The sequence below is a fragment of the Stegostoma tigrinum genome, chromosome 37, assembly GCF_030684315.1.
Source record: "Stegostoma tigrinum isolate sSteTig4 chromosome 37, sSteTig4.hap1, whole genome shotgun sequence".
Classification (NCBI taxonomy): domain Eukaryota; kingdom Metazoa; phylum Chordata; class Chondrichthyes; order Orectolobiformes; family Stegostomatidae; genus Stegostoma; species Stegostoma tigrinum.
In genome coordinates, this window is record NC_081390.1 from 4,994,965 (window position 1) to 5,010,768 (window position 15,804).

At 45.2% G+C, this 15,804-nt stretch overlaps 1 protein-coding gene across 2 annotated transcripts in view; it reads right to left on the reverse strand.

The window, feature by feature from the left end:
• LOC125467621 (E3 ubiquitin-protein ligase MARCHF4-like) overlaps positions 1-15,358 on the reverse strand; it is a 57,528-nt gene extending 42,170 nt beyond the window's left edge. The window contains exon 1 of one of the 2 annotated variants that reach the window (XM_059640319.1): positions 14,934-15,358. Coding sequence is in view for 1 of the 2 variants with exons in the window: in XM_048563736.2 (XP_048419693.1) it covers positions 14,934-14,963 (30 nt within the window). In the remaining variant the exon portion in view is untranslated. The remainder of the gene's footprint in view (positions 1-14,933) is intronic. The other variant, XM_048563736.2, reaches the window with a different exon arrangement.
• Between the last annotated feature and the right edge of the window lie 446 nt (positions 15,359-15,804).

A 15,804-nucleotide genomic window follows, 5' to 3' on the forward strand; every position in this document is an offset into this window, starting at 1 on the left:
GTCAAATAGTCACACATGTGGTCCCCAAGCTGGGGCTATGTGGTTAGATGATAACGCTAATCCCAGTCAGCTCCTTAGCAGTTACAGGCGCACCCGGGTTTCGGGTGTCCTCCCTCGACACAGTGTGGGAAGAGCGAGATTCCTCGGAGGTTTGTAGTCTTTTTTTTAAAAATTGGACCCAGATGGACCTCTCTGTTCTTGGTTGTATTTTGGACAGTATCTCAAGTGTGAGTCAGCCACAAAAAGGATGGGAGAAAACACAGTCTCTCTGGAAGACCAAAAGAAAAAAAGCGCACTGCTTTGTTGGTTCTTAACTGGGAAAGTCCCTAAAAATGGTGCCGTCTCCCAGATACTGCAATCATTTTTGTTACGTGTTGCGACTGCTTTTCTTGGGACTCACCTCCTTCCCGGGAATACTAGGGACCCACTCCTTTCCTGGGAAATGCTCGGGACCCGCTCCTTTCCCGGGAATGGTCAGGACCCACACCTTCCCAGGAAATGCTCGGGACCCGCTCCTTTCCCGGGAATGGTCAGGACCCATACCTTCCCAGGAAATGCTCGGGACCCGCTCCTTTCCCGGGAATGGTCAGGACCCACACCTTCCCAGGAAATGCTCGGGACCCGCTCCTTTCCCGGGAATGGTCAGGACCCACACCTTCCCAGGAAATGCTCGGGACCCGCTCCTTTCCCGGGAATGGTCAGGACCCACACCTTCCCAGGAAATGCTCGGGACCCGCTCCTTTCCCGGGAATGCTCAATGCAACATGGACTCTGTGTTCTCCGTTTTTCAATACACCCCTCCATCAAACCAGTATGGGAACTGAAGAAGTGTTCTGAATTGGGTGCTGTCGGAACCAGCGTGAAATGGCTCGGCTGTGAAACAACAGGCTGTCAATTTCCAGCACCACACCCTTCCCCGAACCGAGTGCCCATTCCCGACGGTTTTGGACACCCCCATCCCTCCTTCGATCTGGTTGATGTAGCAAACTGTGTGCCCCACAGACCCCACAGTGAGTTGGGATTTTCCCACCACACCCTTCCTTAGAGCTGCGACATCCAGGCCGGAGTCTGACAGCTGGAGAACCACATCAGAAATGTCTCAACGCTGAACTAAAAAGCACAGATGCTGGAGGCGCTGAACCAAAAGCAGAAATTGCTGGAGATACAGACAATGGGAACTGCAGATGCTGGAGAATCCGAGATACCAAGGTGTGGAGCTGGATGAACACAGCAGGCCAAGCAGCATCTTAGGAGCACAAAAGCTGACGTTTCGGGCCTAGACCCAGCAGTTTATATTTCATGGTTACTCTAAAAACATTTGTTATTAAATAAAAGCTCAAAGCTGTTGCTTGACTGAATTTGATCTATTCATGTTGGTCAGGAGATTTGCTTTAAAAAAAACATGATCGTCTGACTGAAATAAGGTCCAACGTCATGTCTGATCACCACTTCCCCATGGGACCAACGATGGAACCAAAAGGTCAGATCTGGAGACCAGCGGTTACAGTCATTCCATGTGACTTTGCCAACATTACCCCCTCCCCTCCCCAAACAAACATCACCAACAAAAAACTGCACATAATTTGGTTGCCACACTTTCCGCACTTGTAAGTGAGTTCCAAAGCTCATGGCTGGTTTTAAAATCCCCTGAGGCCTCTTGAAATCAGCGAAAGCATTTTATAAGATCCAGCCTGTCTGTCTTTTCTTCATTTGAGCTCTCCACCCAGACATTCTCCAGATCAATGACCAGCAATAATTAATCACCACTCGAAAATCTTCTTCGATGAGCTCAACCACTGAACAGGTCGTTAATAGAGAGCAGACATCCCACTGCATTCCCTGCTGTTCTTCATTAATAGGATGATGCATCGTTGCCTCATGTAGGTTCAGGCAGAAGGTGACCACTGTCTCTCTCTCATTCTCCCTCTCTCTCTCTCCATCCAACTTGGCTCAAAACCAGCCATATGCATCTCTGAATCTATTGGCCCTGGGACCTGGGAACCTGCAGAGAAAGTGATTAGTACAGGAGCCTACAGGGTCTAGGGCCCAAACAGACTACTGAGCCTCCAGGAAGCTCATTATAAGCACAGAAACCACATATAAAATTAACGGAACAAATTGTTTCAGCCTTTCATAGAATCCCTACACTGAGCAGTGCTCATTCACATGCTTTTTAAAAATTGACGTATCCCATCTTTATTACTCTCTCAGGCAGTGCATTCCAGATTCCCACCAACGTTTGAGTAGAAAACATTATCCTCAAATCCCTCCTACCTCTCACCTCAACATTATAGGAGGATATAGATGGGTTGGTCAGATAGGAGATGGCATTTAACCTTGAAAACTGTGAGAGGTGGAAAGAGTAACAAGATAAGGGGGTACTCAAATGAATGGCAGGACACTAGAAGGCTCAGGGGAACAAAAAGTACTTGTCCTCAGACCTTTGAAGGGGCCAGGGCAGGTTAACAGGGTAATTAAGAAGGCATATGGGGTACTTGCCTTTATCAACATTAGTTTCCACTGGTGTACCACAGCAATCAGTGCTGGCCCCCTTATTGCTTGTGATAAAAACAAACCAGAAGAAGATGACAAGTAAGTTTGCAGGTGATGCAAAAATTGGCTGAGTGGTTAACAGTGAAGAAAATGGGAGGATTTTCTACATGGTTCACGCACTTTAGTACATGTCTGTGTTTCATGGAGCAGGAGGCCAAATTATTTATCCAGGAATTCCAGGACATTGTCTAATCCCTAGAATATCTAATTGAAGACATTGCTGTTCATCTCAGTCTAAATTGGCCTGCCACATATCCTGAGCCCCTTGTTCTGAAGCCCCAACCAGGAGAAATATCCTCCTTGCATCCCCTCTGTCCAGTTCTGTGAGCATTTTGTGTGTTTTAATGAGATCCCCTCTCATTCTTCCAAAATCCAGTGAATACAGTTGACCCAACTTTTCCTCTTGTGACAATTTCACAATCCTGGAAATCAGTCTGGCAAACCTCTGCTACATTCCCTCTTTGGTAAGTACGTCCTCTGACAGATAAGGAGTTGAACTCTGCACATGATACTCCAGGTACAGTCCCACCAAAGCTCTGTATGGCTGCAGTTAGACATCACTGCTCCTGCACTCAAACTCTCTTACGAAGAAGACGAACATACCAATTGCCTTCCTAACTGCTTGCTGCACCTGCATGCTTATTTTCAACGTACATCAATATTTCTGAAACCATCACTATTTAAATAATAAACCACAGTTCGCTTTTTCCCACTGAAGTGAACAACTTCACATTTATCCACATTATATCACATTTGGCAAGTATTTACCCACTCAACTACTTTGTCTGAATAGCCTTCAAGACTCTTCACGTTCTCTTCACCAATCGCTGATCACAATTACTTCTAGTTGTGTGGACAGCAAATTTGGAAATATCACATTTATTCCCTGATCCAAAGTATTATATATATATTGCAAATAGTTGGAGCCCCAGCACAGATTCCTATGGTAACCCATTGGTCACCACTTTGCACTCCAAAAAGAATCCATTTATTCCCACTCTGTTTCCTGTCTGCTAACCAATCCTCAATTAATGTCAGTGCATCTCCCGTAATACCATGTGTTTTAATTTTGCACATTAATCTTTTATGTGGGACTTTATCAGAAGCATCCTGAAAATCCACTGACTGGTTCTGCCTTATCTGTTCCACTAGTTACATCCACAAAATCTCCAGCGGGTTTGTCAAACATAATTACCTTTTCATAAATCCATGTTGACATTGCGTAATCCCATCAAAATTTTCTAAGTGCCTTGCCAACCCAGCATTTGCATTTTCCTTACTGCTGATGTCAGGCTAACTGGTTTGTAGTTCTCTGTTGTCTCCCTTCCTTCCTTTGGAGGTCACATTTGGAATATTGTGTGCAGTTCTGCTCATCACACTACCAGAAGGATGTGGATGCTTTGGAGAGGGTGCAGAGAAGGTTCACCAGGACGTTACCTGGTCTGGAGGATTTTAGTTTTGAGGAGAGGTTGGATAAACTCAGATTGTTTTCACAGAGGCTGAGGGGAAACCAGATAGAGGTCTACAAAATTATGGGAGGCATAGATAGTGTGGATATTCAGAAGTTCTCCCCAGCCCCCAACCGAGAGTGGAAAGGCGAGCTACAAGGCGGCACAGGTACAAGATGAGAGGGGGAAAGTTTAGGGGAGAAGTACAGGGAAAATCTTTCACACAGAGGGTGGTGGGGTGCCTGGAATGCACTGCCAGTGGAAGTGGTAGAAGCAAGTATGTTAGCGATGTTTAAGGTTTATCTTGAGAGAATGGTGAACACAGGGATAGAAACTGTGCATAGGCAATAAGTAACAGGACTAATATGGGTTAGATGTCGGCATGGAGCCTATTCCTATGCTATATTGAATTATACTGTTTTGTATTTTATTAGATATTTTGTTATTAATTTCCTTGTGTTCCTCCCTCTTACTACACCCTTGATTCCCTAGCATTTCTGGGAAGTCATCTGCATTTCCTTCTGTGAAGACAGAATAAAAGTAGTTGCTTGACTGCTCTACCACTTTCTGCTTCTCCATTATCCATTCTCTATTTGAGCTGTTTGAGAGCCTTTATTTGTTTTCACCTTTTGTTTTACATAATTACAGAAGCTTTTACAATCTGTTTTTATGCTCCTTGAAAGTTTACATCAACCTCAATTAAGAGTGGGGACAAAAGAAATCTATTGGCTCTCTGCTAGATTCTATACTGCTCCCAGTCCTCAGGCTTGCTACTTTTTCGAGCAACTTTGGAGAATTCCTTACTGGATCTAATACTATCCTCAATTCTTCGGTTAGCAATGGTTGAACCACTTTCCATACTGTGTTTTCTTTTATAGCAGAAAGGAGTGTATAATTGTGCATTAATGCATTATTTTTTTCAATATTTATCACTGCCTTTCCAGCCTCATGCCTTTTAATGAAGTTCCCCAATTTATTGTAGTCAAATCAATCCTCACACCTTCAGAATTTCCTTTGTTTATATTTAGGACTCTAGATTGTCCTGCCTCACTTTCCATCCCAATGGAGAATTCCAGATGCTATGAACAGTCTGAAGGATGCTGTGCATAAAAGATTGTTAATTAACTCCTTATCAATGCACAATGCCAAAGCTAAGACAGCCTGTTCCCTAGTTGGATCCTCAAAGGGCTGCCAAAACAAAATCCCTCCAGGTACTCATCACCACACTGTTTCCTGCTAAAGTGGCTTGTCCAGTCTATATATAAATTGCCATGATGTGGAGGTGCCGGTATTGGACTGGGGTGGACAAGGTCAGAAATCAGATGACACCAGGTTATAGTCCAACAAGTTTATTTGAAATCCCAAGCTTTTGGAGCGTAGCCTCTTCTTCAGATGCTGTCAACTTGGTCCATGCATTCAGATGCAGTACCTTTAGCTGTGGCATCCAACAGGACTGGGCAGGGTAGATACAGGGAGGATGCTCCCCATGGTGGGTGCGTCCAAAACCAGGGGTCGCAGTATGAGGATTCGGGGTGCGTGATTTAGGAGGGAGATGAGGAGCCATTTCTTCACCCAAAGTGCAGGGAGCGTGTGGAATTCATTACCACAGGAAGTAGTTGATGCTAAAACATCGAGTGTATTCAAGAAGCGACTAGATATAGCACTTGGGGCAAATGGGATCAAAGGTTGTGGGGAGAAAGCAGGACTAGGCTATTGAATTGGCCGATCAGCCATGATGGTGACGAATGGCAGAACAGGCTTGAAGGACCGAATGGCCTCCTCCCACTCCTATCTTCTATGTTTCTATTTTTTAAAAATACTTTTTGCACTTTTTTCTACTATATCTGTTACTATTCCAGTCCTTACACTTGTCCTTACTTGCTCTGCCTTCCTACTTTTGCTGTCTTTAATATCTATGTCTGTCTCATGAGTCCACACTTCTCGAAGCCTGCCCCATGGGACCGGTGAAAGCCCTTGCGAGGATATTAGTCCCCATCCTGCTAGAGTACAACCTATCCAGCTTCTACAAGCCCCATCTTCCCCACAATGAGTCCCAATGCCTCAGAATCTAAATCTATCCCTACTATACCATCTCCCCAGCCATGTATTCTTTGAATCTATTCTGTCATTCCTGATCTCACTAACACATGGCACTGGGACTTATCCTCAGAGTAAATGGGAATTGGAGCAAAATCTCTCCCCGGTTGAAGTGATATTTGGCATAAAGGAAGATGGACATGATTGACGGAGGTTAGTCATCTCAGCTCCAGAACACCTCTGCCAGTAGTATCTGTCTCATGGCGTGTCCTAGGCTCAAACATCTTTATCTGTTTCATCCATAACAATCCTTCCAACAGAAGCTCAGAATGGAGATGTTTGCTAATGACTGTCCAATGCTCAGCACCAACTCCTCAGTTACTGAAATCAGTCCATATCCAAATGCAGCAAGACTTGGACAATATCCAGGGTTGGGCTGATAAGTGGCAAGTATCATTTGTGCCATTCAAATGCCAGGCAATAACTATCTCAAACAAGAGAGAATCTAACCATCACCCTTTAACATTCAATGGCATCACCATCACTGAAAGCCCCACCATCAACATCCTCGGGTTACCATTGACCAGAAACTGAGCTAGATTAGCCATATAATTCCTGTGGCTACAAAAACAGAACAGATTCTTGGAATCCTACACAAAGTAACTCACCTCATAAATCCCTCAAGCTCATCAATCATCTACAAAGCTCAAGTGAAGAATATGATATAATTCACCCCACTTGCCTGGATGGGTGCAGCTCCAACAACACTCAAGAAGCTTGACACCATCCAGGACAAGGCAGCCGCTTGATTGGCACCGCATCCACAAACATCCATTCACTCCACTACTGACACTCAGTACTGGAGAGTGTACTGTCTAGAAAATTCACAGCCAAAATTCACCAAGGCCCCTTAGACAACAGCTTCCAAACCTGTGATCTTTCCCATTGGAAAGAACAAAGGCAGCAGATGCATGGGAACACCACCCCCTGGAAGATCCCCTTGTCATCCTGATGTGAAAACATATCGCTGTTCCTTCACTGTCACTGGGTCAAAATCCTGAGTCTACTCCCTAATGACACTGCAGGTGTACTTACAGATGTAGCTGCAGGAACAGCTCTCTGATCCTCTTCTGGTAAAATTCCCTATCTTTTTGCCACCCTACTCTTACTTCTCCATCGAAATGTAGTGTAGGTGAGCCACTCATGCTGCCGTGGACTTCTCTTGCTGCCTTCTCCTGTTAAACCATTTCCCCCAGTAATTTCCAAAATGCAAAATGTGATAGAGGGGCTTATGGAGTTTTTTAAACAATACAATGATATTTTCCCCCCGTTGAACATACTGGCAATGATAAAATGGCCGGAGGTGAGAATCATCAAACTGGGAACCAAGAGTCGGTTTGGATGCCAAGGAGTGTGTGTGAGCAGCAGACTGTGAGGATTAGCAAGTAGGGCATTTGATAGCAAGAGTAAGTGGGAAGGATAGTTCGAGGCAGCATACATCTGATAAAACTGCCAGATTGAAAACTCCAGCCTGGTTACTGAGTGAGCATTTTATATTTTTGTGGAATAGAACCTGCCTTTAGGATGGCACAGTGGCTCAGTGGTTAAACACTGCAGCCTCACAGCGCCAGGGACCCGGGTTCAATTCCAGCCTCGGGTAACTGTGTGGTGTTTGCACATTCTCCCCATGTCTGTGTGGGTTTCCTTCCACAGTCCAAAGATGTGCAGGTTAGGTGGATTGGCCATGCTAAATTACCCATAGTGTTCAGGGGTGTGTGGGTTATAGGGGGATGGGTCTGGGTGGGATGCTTCAAGGGGCAGTGTGGACTTGTTGGGCCGAAGGGCCTGTTTCCACACTGTACGGAATCTAATCTGAACTGACTGTTAACTTCCGCTTCCCTCAGTGTGAAATCTTCCAAATGGTAGAAAAGATCCCACTGTTGTTATATTTTCAACATTTGACTGGGCCTGTGCTAATTTCAAGTTTCCAGCTCAGCTGACAATCTGCCTTTGCACCTGCTTCAACATTTCTCTTTGCATTTCCTCTCCACTGGTCAATTTGCCTTCACTGTCTGCTGCTAGGATAGCTACCACCCACAAGAAAAGACACAAATCTGATCAAAGGCTCCAGGCGCAAAGAAGTTACAGGTCCCCAGTAGACAAAAAGTCCTTTGGGACTAAAACTCGGTGGATTCGGCAGGACTTCAATAATTTCACAGAATCTTGTGTGAATGATTGAAGATTCCAGCATTTGATAGACTTTTGGTTTCACTCAGTGAGTGAGGGCAGGTTAACATGTAAAATGGATGCTCATTGTCAGAGAAAACTGTTTAACAAATTGTTCGCTTGCTTTTGTTGTCCTGTAATTGGTAGCTTTTCCACTATTTTGCTGCAGTCACTGAGTAATGCTTTCTTTGATGTCATGATTTCTTTCTGATACTGTTCTAATCCACAGGGGATTTGAACCAACAACCATATTTTGTCTCAAGCTGAACTTTTAAAGGTGTGATGTCCTTTGAATAAGCATTAGGCAGTGACTTAATTACACAGGAGGGAAGCCTTGGGGTTTACAGCACGCCACTAAGAGCTCTCATCCTTGTGTTCAAATCCCTGCCAAGCCTGTGGGCTCCTCTAGCCTGACGCCCCTCTGAGATCCTCCAGATCAGGGTCCTTTTCATCCTCTTTCGCGGGATGTTGGTGACCCTGGAAAGGTCAGGATTTGTTGCCCATCTCTAACTGCCCTCGGACTGAGTGCATCTTCGGCCATTTCGGGGGGGCCGCAGTTAAGAATCGGCCAAATTCCTGTTGTTCGAGAGATGCATGTAGGCTAGATTAGGTATGGGCGACAGATTTTTAATCCTGAAAATGGGGCATCAGCCAGGCAGGAAAAATGTTCAATCACGAGATGTGAGCCACACTGGCTCGCCTTCTTTGGCCAGAGGGCACTGTTATGAATCTGGAGTCACGTGTAGGCCCGAGCAGGTAGGGATGACAGATTTCCTCTTCTCAACACCATGAATGAACCTAGTGGTTGTGGTACAACCTTTGGCATTTACAACATTGTAACCTTGAAATTAGCTTTCAATTCCAGATTTTTTTTTTTGCTTGATTAAATTCAAATTTCACCATCTGCCATGATGGGATAATGAACTCAATATCCTGGGAATTCCTTCCCTTAAGGGCATTGGGGGTCAACCTACAGCACGCGAACTGCAGCAATTCAAAAAAAGGCAGTTTACCCCCACTTTCACCAGGTCAACTCAGGTTGGGCAATAAATTTTGGTGCTGCCAGTGATGCCCATGTCCCTCAAGTGAATAAAACAAAACCCACAAAATTATCTAGGGTCATAGTAGTGTCCTAAAACACTTGACACACCCTCTAGAATGAAAGGCTTGCTCTTCTAAAGTGTACTTCATGATTTGAGACCTTCCAAACGCACTTTATAATTAGCAGAGTGCTTTCTAAGTGTAATCACTGTTGCAATGTAGGAAGCTGTAGCAACAATTTGCACGTTGCACACCACGGCCAACAGCAATGTGATAAATGATCTGATCACCTGTTTGAGTGATGTTGGTTGGGGGTCACACTGCCCTCAGGGAAGGCTTAACTGCTCTCCTCTGAGAAATGCAGTGGCACCGTTAATAACCATCTTAGAGTCAGTGAGGGTATCTGCTTCACGTTGTATCTGATAAGAGGCACTTTAGACAGTGCAGCCCTCCCTCAGTTCTGCACTCAGTGTCAGATAGGAACAAACCTTCAGAGGCATGGTAATGTTTAAAATTTGGTTCAGAAAGTAACAATTAGATCTGGTTACCATCAATATTTTTGGCAGCTTGCAAACTCCATCTCCAAAACCAGAGATTCACCGTGCTCAGTGTTAGCAACAGAAAGTTCTGCACTGCTCAACACAATCTGGCAATTGTTCAATTAGCTATTGGAGTGGGTAACATTCTTATGTTGGATTCCAACCACACTCCATAGGCTGGAGCACACAATCCAGGCAGACCTTCCAGTGAAGTGCTGAGGCAGTACTGCACTGTCAGAGATACCGTCTTTCAGACAAGAAAGTCACCCATAACACCACTGCCATTTTCTCTGAGGGCAGTAAAAGACCCCAACACTGTTTTATTTGCCACAAAGGTGTCCCCTGTTCCTTTCTTTTGGTGTCCTGGTCAACATCTTTCCCTCAATCCATACTTTACAACAACAGACACTCAACAGAGAATGCAGGAAGTACTCAGCAAGTCAGGCACCATCCATAGAGACAGAAACAGAATTAACATTTCAGGTTGATGGCTTTAGACCGTAAGACTTTTAAGAAATTGAAGCAGGAGTTGGCTGTTCAGCTCCTCAAGCCTGGGCCACCAAATAAGGTCCCACATTCCTCACATCCACTTTCCTGCTCTTTCCCCATAACTCTTGATTTCCCAATGTTCAAGGATCTATCGGATCCCTTAATGACCTGGTTCTTTATTGCATGGTGCTGTGCACACAGCAACTCCCATGTTATGTTACAAGCAACTTCCCAAATGAATTGGGGTTTCACTTGCAGAATAATCATCACAGTGGATCGCATGGCAATGTGGTAATGACGCTGATGTTGAGAAACTAATAAGTATTGCCCAAGGATAACTTCTCTGTTCTTCATTTTTCCAAAGCATTTTTCACAGACTCACACAGTTTTATCTTAACATCCCACTGGAGAAACAGTGCCTCTGACAGTGCAGAGCTCTCTCAACACCTGATTGCAGCATCTGAAAGCCCTAAAGTGTGATTCAAACCCAGAATCTTGAGACTCTAAGCCATGCTGAGACACATTATGGATGCATGTCTAGTATACATATAAGCTCATTGTCAAAACTGCCAAACCTGCCTCCTATCATTTGAACTTCCATCGCTACGCTGAACATTCCCAGTCACTTACCCTGCTTGCTCATCATTGAAATCAATCCTGGGCATTGGATACTCTGGTGCAGGATGAAGCCATTCAGCCCGTCATGTCCGCACTGACTTTCCAAATGAGGAGTCTGACCTAATGCCCATCTCCTGCCTTTTCCCTGTCCCTTGTACATTTTATTTGAAAAGAGGCAAATTTAGTTTCCAAAAGAATAACCAACTTGAATATCTCAACATATCTCCAGAAACTGGATTACAGCTAATTAATGCTGCATTAGTCAGTGTAACCCCCTCCCATTAGATAGGGAGTGTTAGTAACTACACTTGTCCATCCCTTTTCCAATGGGGCAGAATCAAATATCAATCTCGTGGGAGAGTCTAGGTCTGGGGGGCATAATCTCAGAATAAGAGGGTGTCCAAATTAAGACAGAGATGAGGAGGAATTTCTTCTCTTGGTGGGTCATGAATCTCTGGAACTTTTTTAATGCGCTGGCCTATTAAGATGAGGTCATTAAGTATAATCAAGGCTGAGATAGACCAATTTTAAAACAGTAAGGCAATCAAGGGTTTTGGAAAAAGACAGGCAAGTAGATTGAGGATTATTGGATCAGCTACGATCTGATTGAATGGCAGAGCAGACTCAATGGGCTGAATGGCGTACTTCCGCTCTTACATCTCATGGTCTTAATATGACACCACAAACGTTCATCATGATGTCCTTGATGTTGCCCCGGTGCCTCTATTTATAAAAGCTAGGACTCCACATGATTTTTAATCACTTTCTTGACCTGTTCTTCCACCTTTAAGAGCTTGTGCATAAAAGCCTCTGCTCCTTTCAGAACCCAGACCATACAATGGTTGCTTTGCATTCGATTGGGAACTATTATAATGTTACCAGTACCTGTACAGTATGACCTAACCCAGTCTGAGACTGCAAGCAAAGCATTCAAGAGGGAGTTAGACCATAACCCAAAAAGGAATAATGCGCGGGCGATACATGGAGAAGACAACAGAATGGCACTAGGTGAATCTGGAGAGTGAGTGCTGATAAAGTAGGGTGAAAGGCTGAATTATCACACTGTAACAAACCTGCGATTAGCTAAAGAAAGCATTTGGAATAATTGTATGTCAGCGCTGAGCAAGTAACTGTGCTACTATTTAGTTAATAGCCACACTAACTAGACTCCTGGTTAGTTAATTTGTCTGTAGTTAACACACTGCAAGTCTCCACTATGCATGTGGGGCAGCACGGTGGCTCAGTGGTTAGCACTGCAGCCTCACAGCACCAAGGGACCCAGGTTCAATTCCAGCCTCAGACAACTGTCTGTGTGGAGTTTGCATATCCTCCCCGTGTCTGTGTGGGTTTCCTCCAGGTACTCTGGTTTCATCCCACAGCCCAAAGATGTGCAGGCTCGGTGGATTGGCCATGCTAAATTGCCCGTAGTGTTCAGGGGTGTGTGGGTTATAGGGGTTGGGTCTGGGTGGGATGCTCCAAGGGGCGGTGTGGACTTGTTGGGCCACACTGTAGGGAATCTAATCTAATCATTTTGAAGCATTTCATTGAATAAATAGTTCCATCAAGGCAGTTATTTCTCAAGGATACCTACAGACATTTTATATTATCATTTTATAACTGGAGGTATAAATGAGAGGATTCTTAAAATAAACGCAGGTCAAAATTATCCAGTGGAAGATTGGAAGATTATCTCGACAATCTCCTGCCCTCCATCCCCCCAACCCCCGATCCGTGAGTTAGTCAGTTCGATAATTGCTGAACTGGTGGCGTGGCAGCTGGTATTGATAACCAAGAATAAACAGAATGCAGATTAAACACTGACACAGCATGAAATGCTAGCTGCCCAGCTCTACACACTTACCTGAGCCAAGATGGCAAACCTGATTCAGGTGCTATGCGTAACAACAGTATTTGTGAATTTATATAGCACCTCGAACACAGCTTTGTTTTAATTCATTCATAGGATGTTGATGCCCTGAGGGCAGTTGAGAGTCTACCATATTGCAATGGGTCTGGAGTCACATGTAAGGATGGTAGTTTCCTTCCCTAAAGTGCATTAGGGTACCAAATGGTATTCTTTAATTAAAAAAAACAACAATTAGCTCTTAGTTCCAGATTTTACTGACTTCAAATTCCGCCATCCACCTGGCAGGATTTGAACCAAGATCTCAGAGCCTTGGGACTAATAACCTGGTGATAACCACTAAACCATCACTAGCCCCCAGCAAACACTTAACAGCAGCATCATGAAGCAAACGACACACACAGCCTAACTACAGAAAACACCACTGAAACTGGCAATAGGTTTTTCAGGAGCCCTTTAAAAGGAGGGAAAGCAGACTGGCTTAGGTAAGGGATTCTGAAGCTTTGGACCAAAACAGTCAATGATGGGGCCTTCAATAAAATTGAGAATGCCCATGAGATCAGAATTTGATGAGTGCAGATGTCTCAAAGGGTTGTGGAAGTGAGACAGTGAAGGAGGGAGGAGCAATAGAGAAGTGGCAATAAAAAACGGATGAGAATTTTTGACACCGAGGCCCGGAACTGGTGTGGGTCAGTGAACCCTGGGTGAGTAGGACTTGGTTGTAACAGACTACAATTGGGCACCAGACTATCACGACAGTTACATTTGTTTTCCTGTTACTAACCTCCATATTGTGTAGGAGCTAAGCAAAATCACCAGCCATAACCACCATCCCCCTCTCACTTGCTGCTTTGTGGCAGCTCGCTGCGCAGTGTTGCACGGCTGCATTCCACTGATTGCCCGGCGCAACGGAGATCGCGGTTCCGCGCGGCGCTACATCAATGCAACTCTTCCCATTCACGATGTCTCGCTGCCGGATTGGAGTTCAGTAACACCGTCCCTTGCCCCAAACCTGTGCTAAAGGCGGGGGGGGGGGGGGGGGGGAGGAAGGGGGACAGAAACTATGGCACCAGTTGCCAAAAGTCGCCCAGCTCATCCGAACAAATGGTGTTGTTGAGACTGACCTGAAATGAGAGGTGCTGCATTTTAAATGACCCTCCTAGAAACACAAGCAGGAATATTGGATTTCAGGGACTGGCTCGTCAGTTTCCAGGGGTTTCTGATGCCACATAGGCAAGGCATGTCTTGACCATTCATTTTTTTTGTTACAAACGCTCACTGATCTGTTTTGGGGCTGAGGGGTAAAGGAACAGAGAGCAGCACCTGCTGTAAACCACACATACACACACACCCAGGTCCTGCTGCTGTAATATATATAGAGAGAAAAAAAACATGGGCAGCACAAAGTGGTAGCCTCCATAAAAACAAAGACAGCAGTAAATGAAGGGGAAGCCACGCTCACTAATTTATCTTGTCTCCGTGTCAAAAAAAAGCTGCTTCACATCTAATGATAGCTCACGGTCCAGCCTCCATTTTTATAACAACAGCTCCGAGGGAACACAGACACACACAAAATCTGCAGCAGACACCCTCTCCCCACCCCGTATCAACACAACCTCCTTCTTACTCATTCCAGCAATCCCACTCCGCCCCCTCTCCCTCCGGGAAATGGAGGGGGGGCGGAGGGTGAAATCTGCCATTCCAAAATTGACACATTTCAAAACAAGAAGGAGACTGTATTCTCAATCTTCACACCAACTCATCCCGACTAGGACGACAAACTCAAAGCTGCACTTATCAAAAGCTGGTAAGCTTTCAGCAAAAACGGGGGTGTTGGTGGGTTGGATGGAGAAACACTCGAGCAAATCTAATGTAAAAATGTCGACCCTCAGAAATGAGCTGCTAGATCAGACTGGGCCAATAAACAGGAAGAGCAGACTGGATCTTAAAGCCGAGTAATGATAAAGCCAGCTGGAGAGATGTCTGATTCCACCAGCAACACAAGCCCTTTTGTTCAGGCTGACTGTGGTAAGGCTACAATAGCACAGTGGAGCTGCCCAGGATTGTATTCCAGGCTATCACTCCCATAGACGCCAGAAGAGAGCATTGTCACAGTACCTGCAGTTTCATTTTCCAGCAGCTTTGCATTTGCGTTCCCGGAGTCTCAAATATTTCCTCCCTTCGTTATCACATTGTTTCTTTGTTGGGGTTTGGGGTCGGAGGGTGTGGGGGATGAGAGATCGTTGACCCAGACCGACTGCCCTACATTTGTCAGCGAGAAGCCGGTCGAAACCAGAAGCTGCCTGGGCTTGTTTCAAAACGCTGCTGTCAAACCTTTGTCATCTTCAGCCCCCACGGTGCGCTCCCTTCCTCCAGCTGATTGCCAATGGAAGAGGCGAGAGTTATCAATTATTCAAGCCACTCCTACCATTCCCCTCCCTCCTCGGTCTCACAAATCCTGCTGCTTCTCTGCAGCAACAGAGAGAGAGAGAGCAAAAAAAATGACATATTTCCTGTCCCTCAAACAGAGGAAGCTCAGCTTTGCTGCTGGCCGCAACTCTCCAGTTTCTCTCTCCCCGTCTGCAGATTTTAACCCTGTCTAGCAGCTGCCAACTCTATAGCACGGCTCTGGAGTTTCCAGGAATGAAACGTTTCCTTTCTAGGATGTAAAAACAATTCGAGGCTGCCCAACCAGTCATGGAGCAGCACAGGAAAAGGCCCTTCGGCCCAACAAGCCTGTGCCAGTCGCCATCTATTCTGATTCCATTTTCCAGCACTTGGCCCATGGCCTTGTCATTGCACATATCGTGACTAATGGCGTTCTTCAGGGACCACCGCTGTTTACGATATAAATAAATGACGTGGATGAAAGTGTAGATGGGTGGGTTAGTACGTTTGCAGACAATAGAAAGATCGTTGGAGTTGTGAATAGTGTAGAAGGTTGTCAAAGGACACAACAGGATATAGATCAGTTGCAGATATGGGCGGA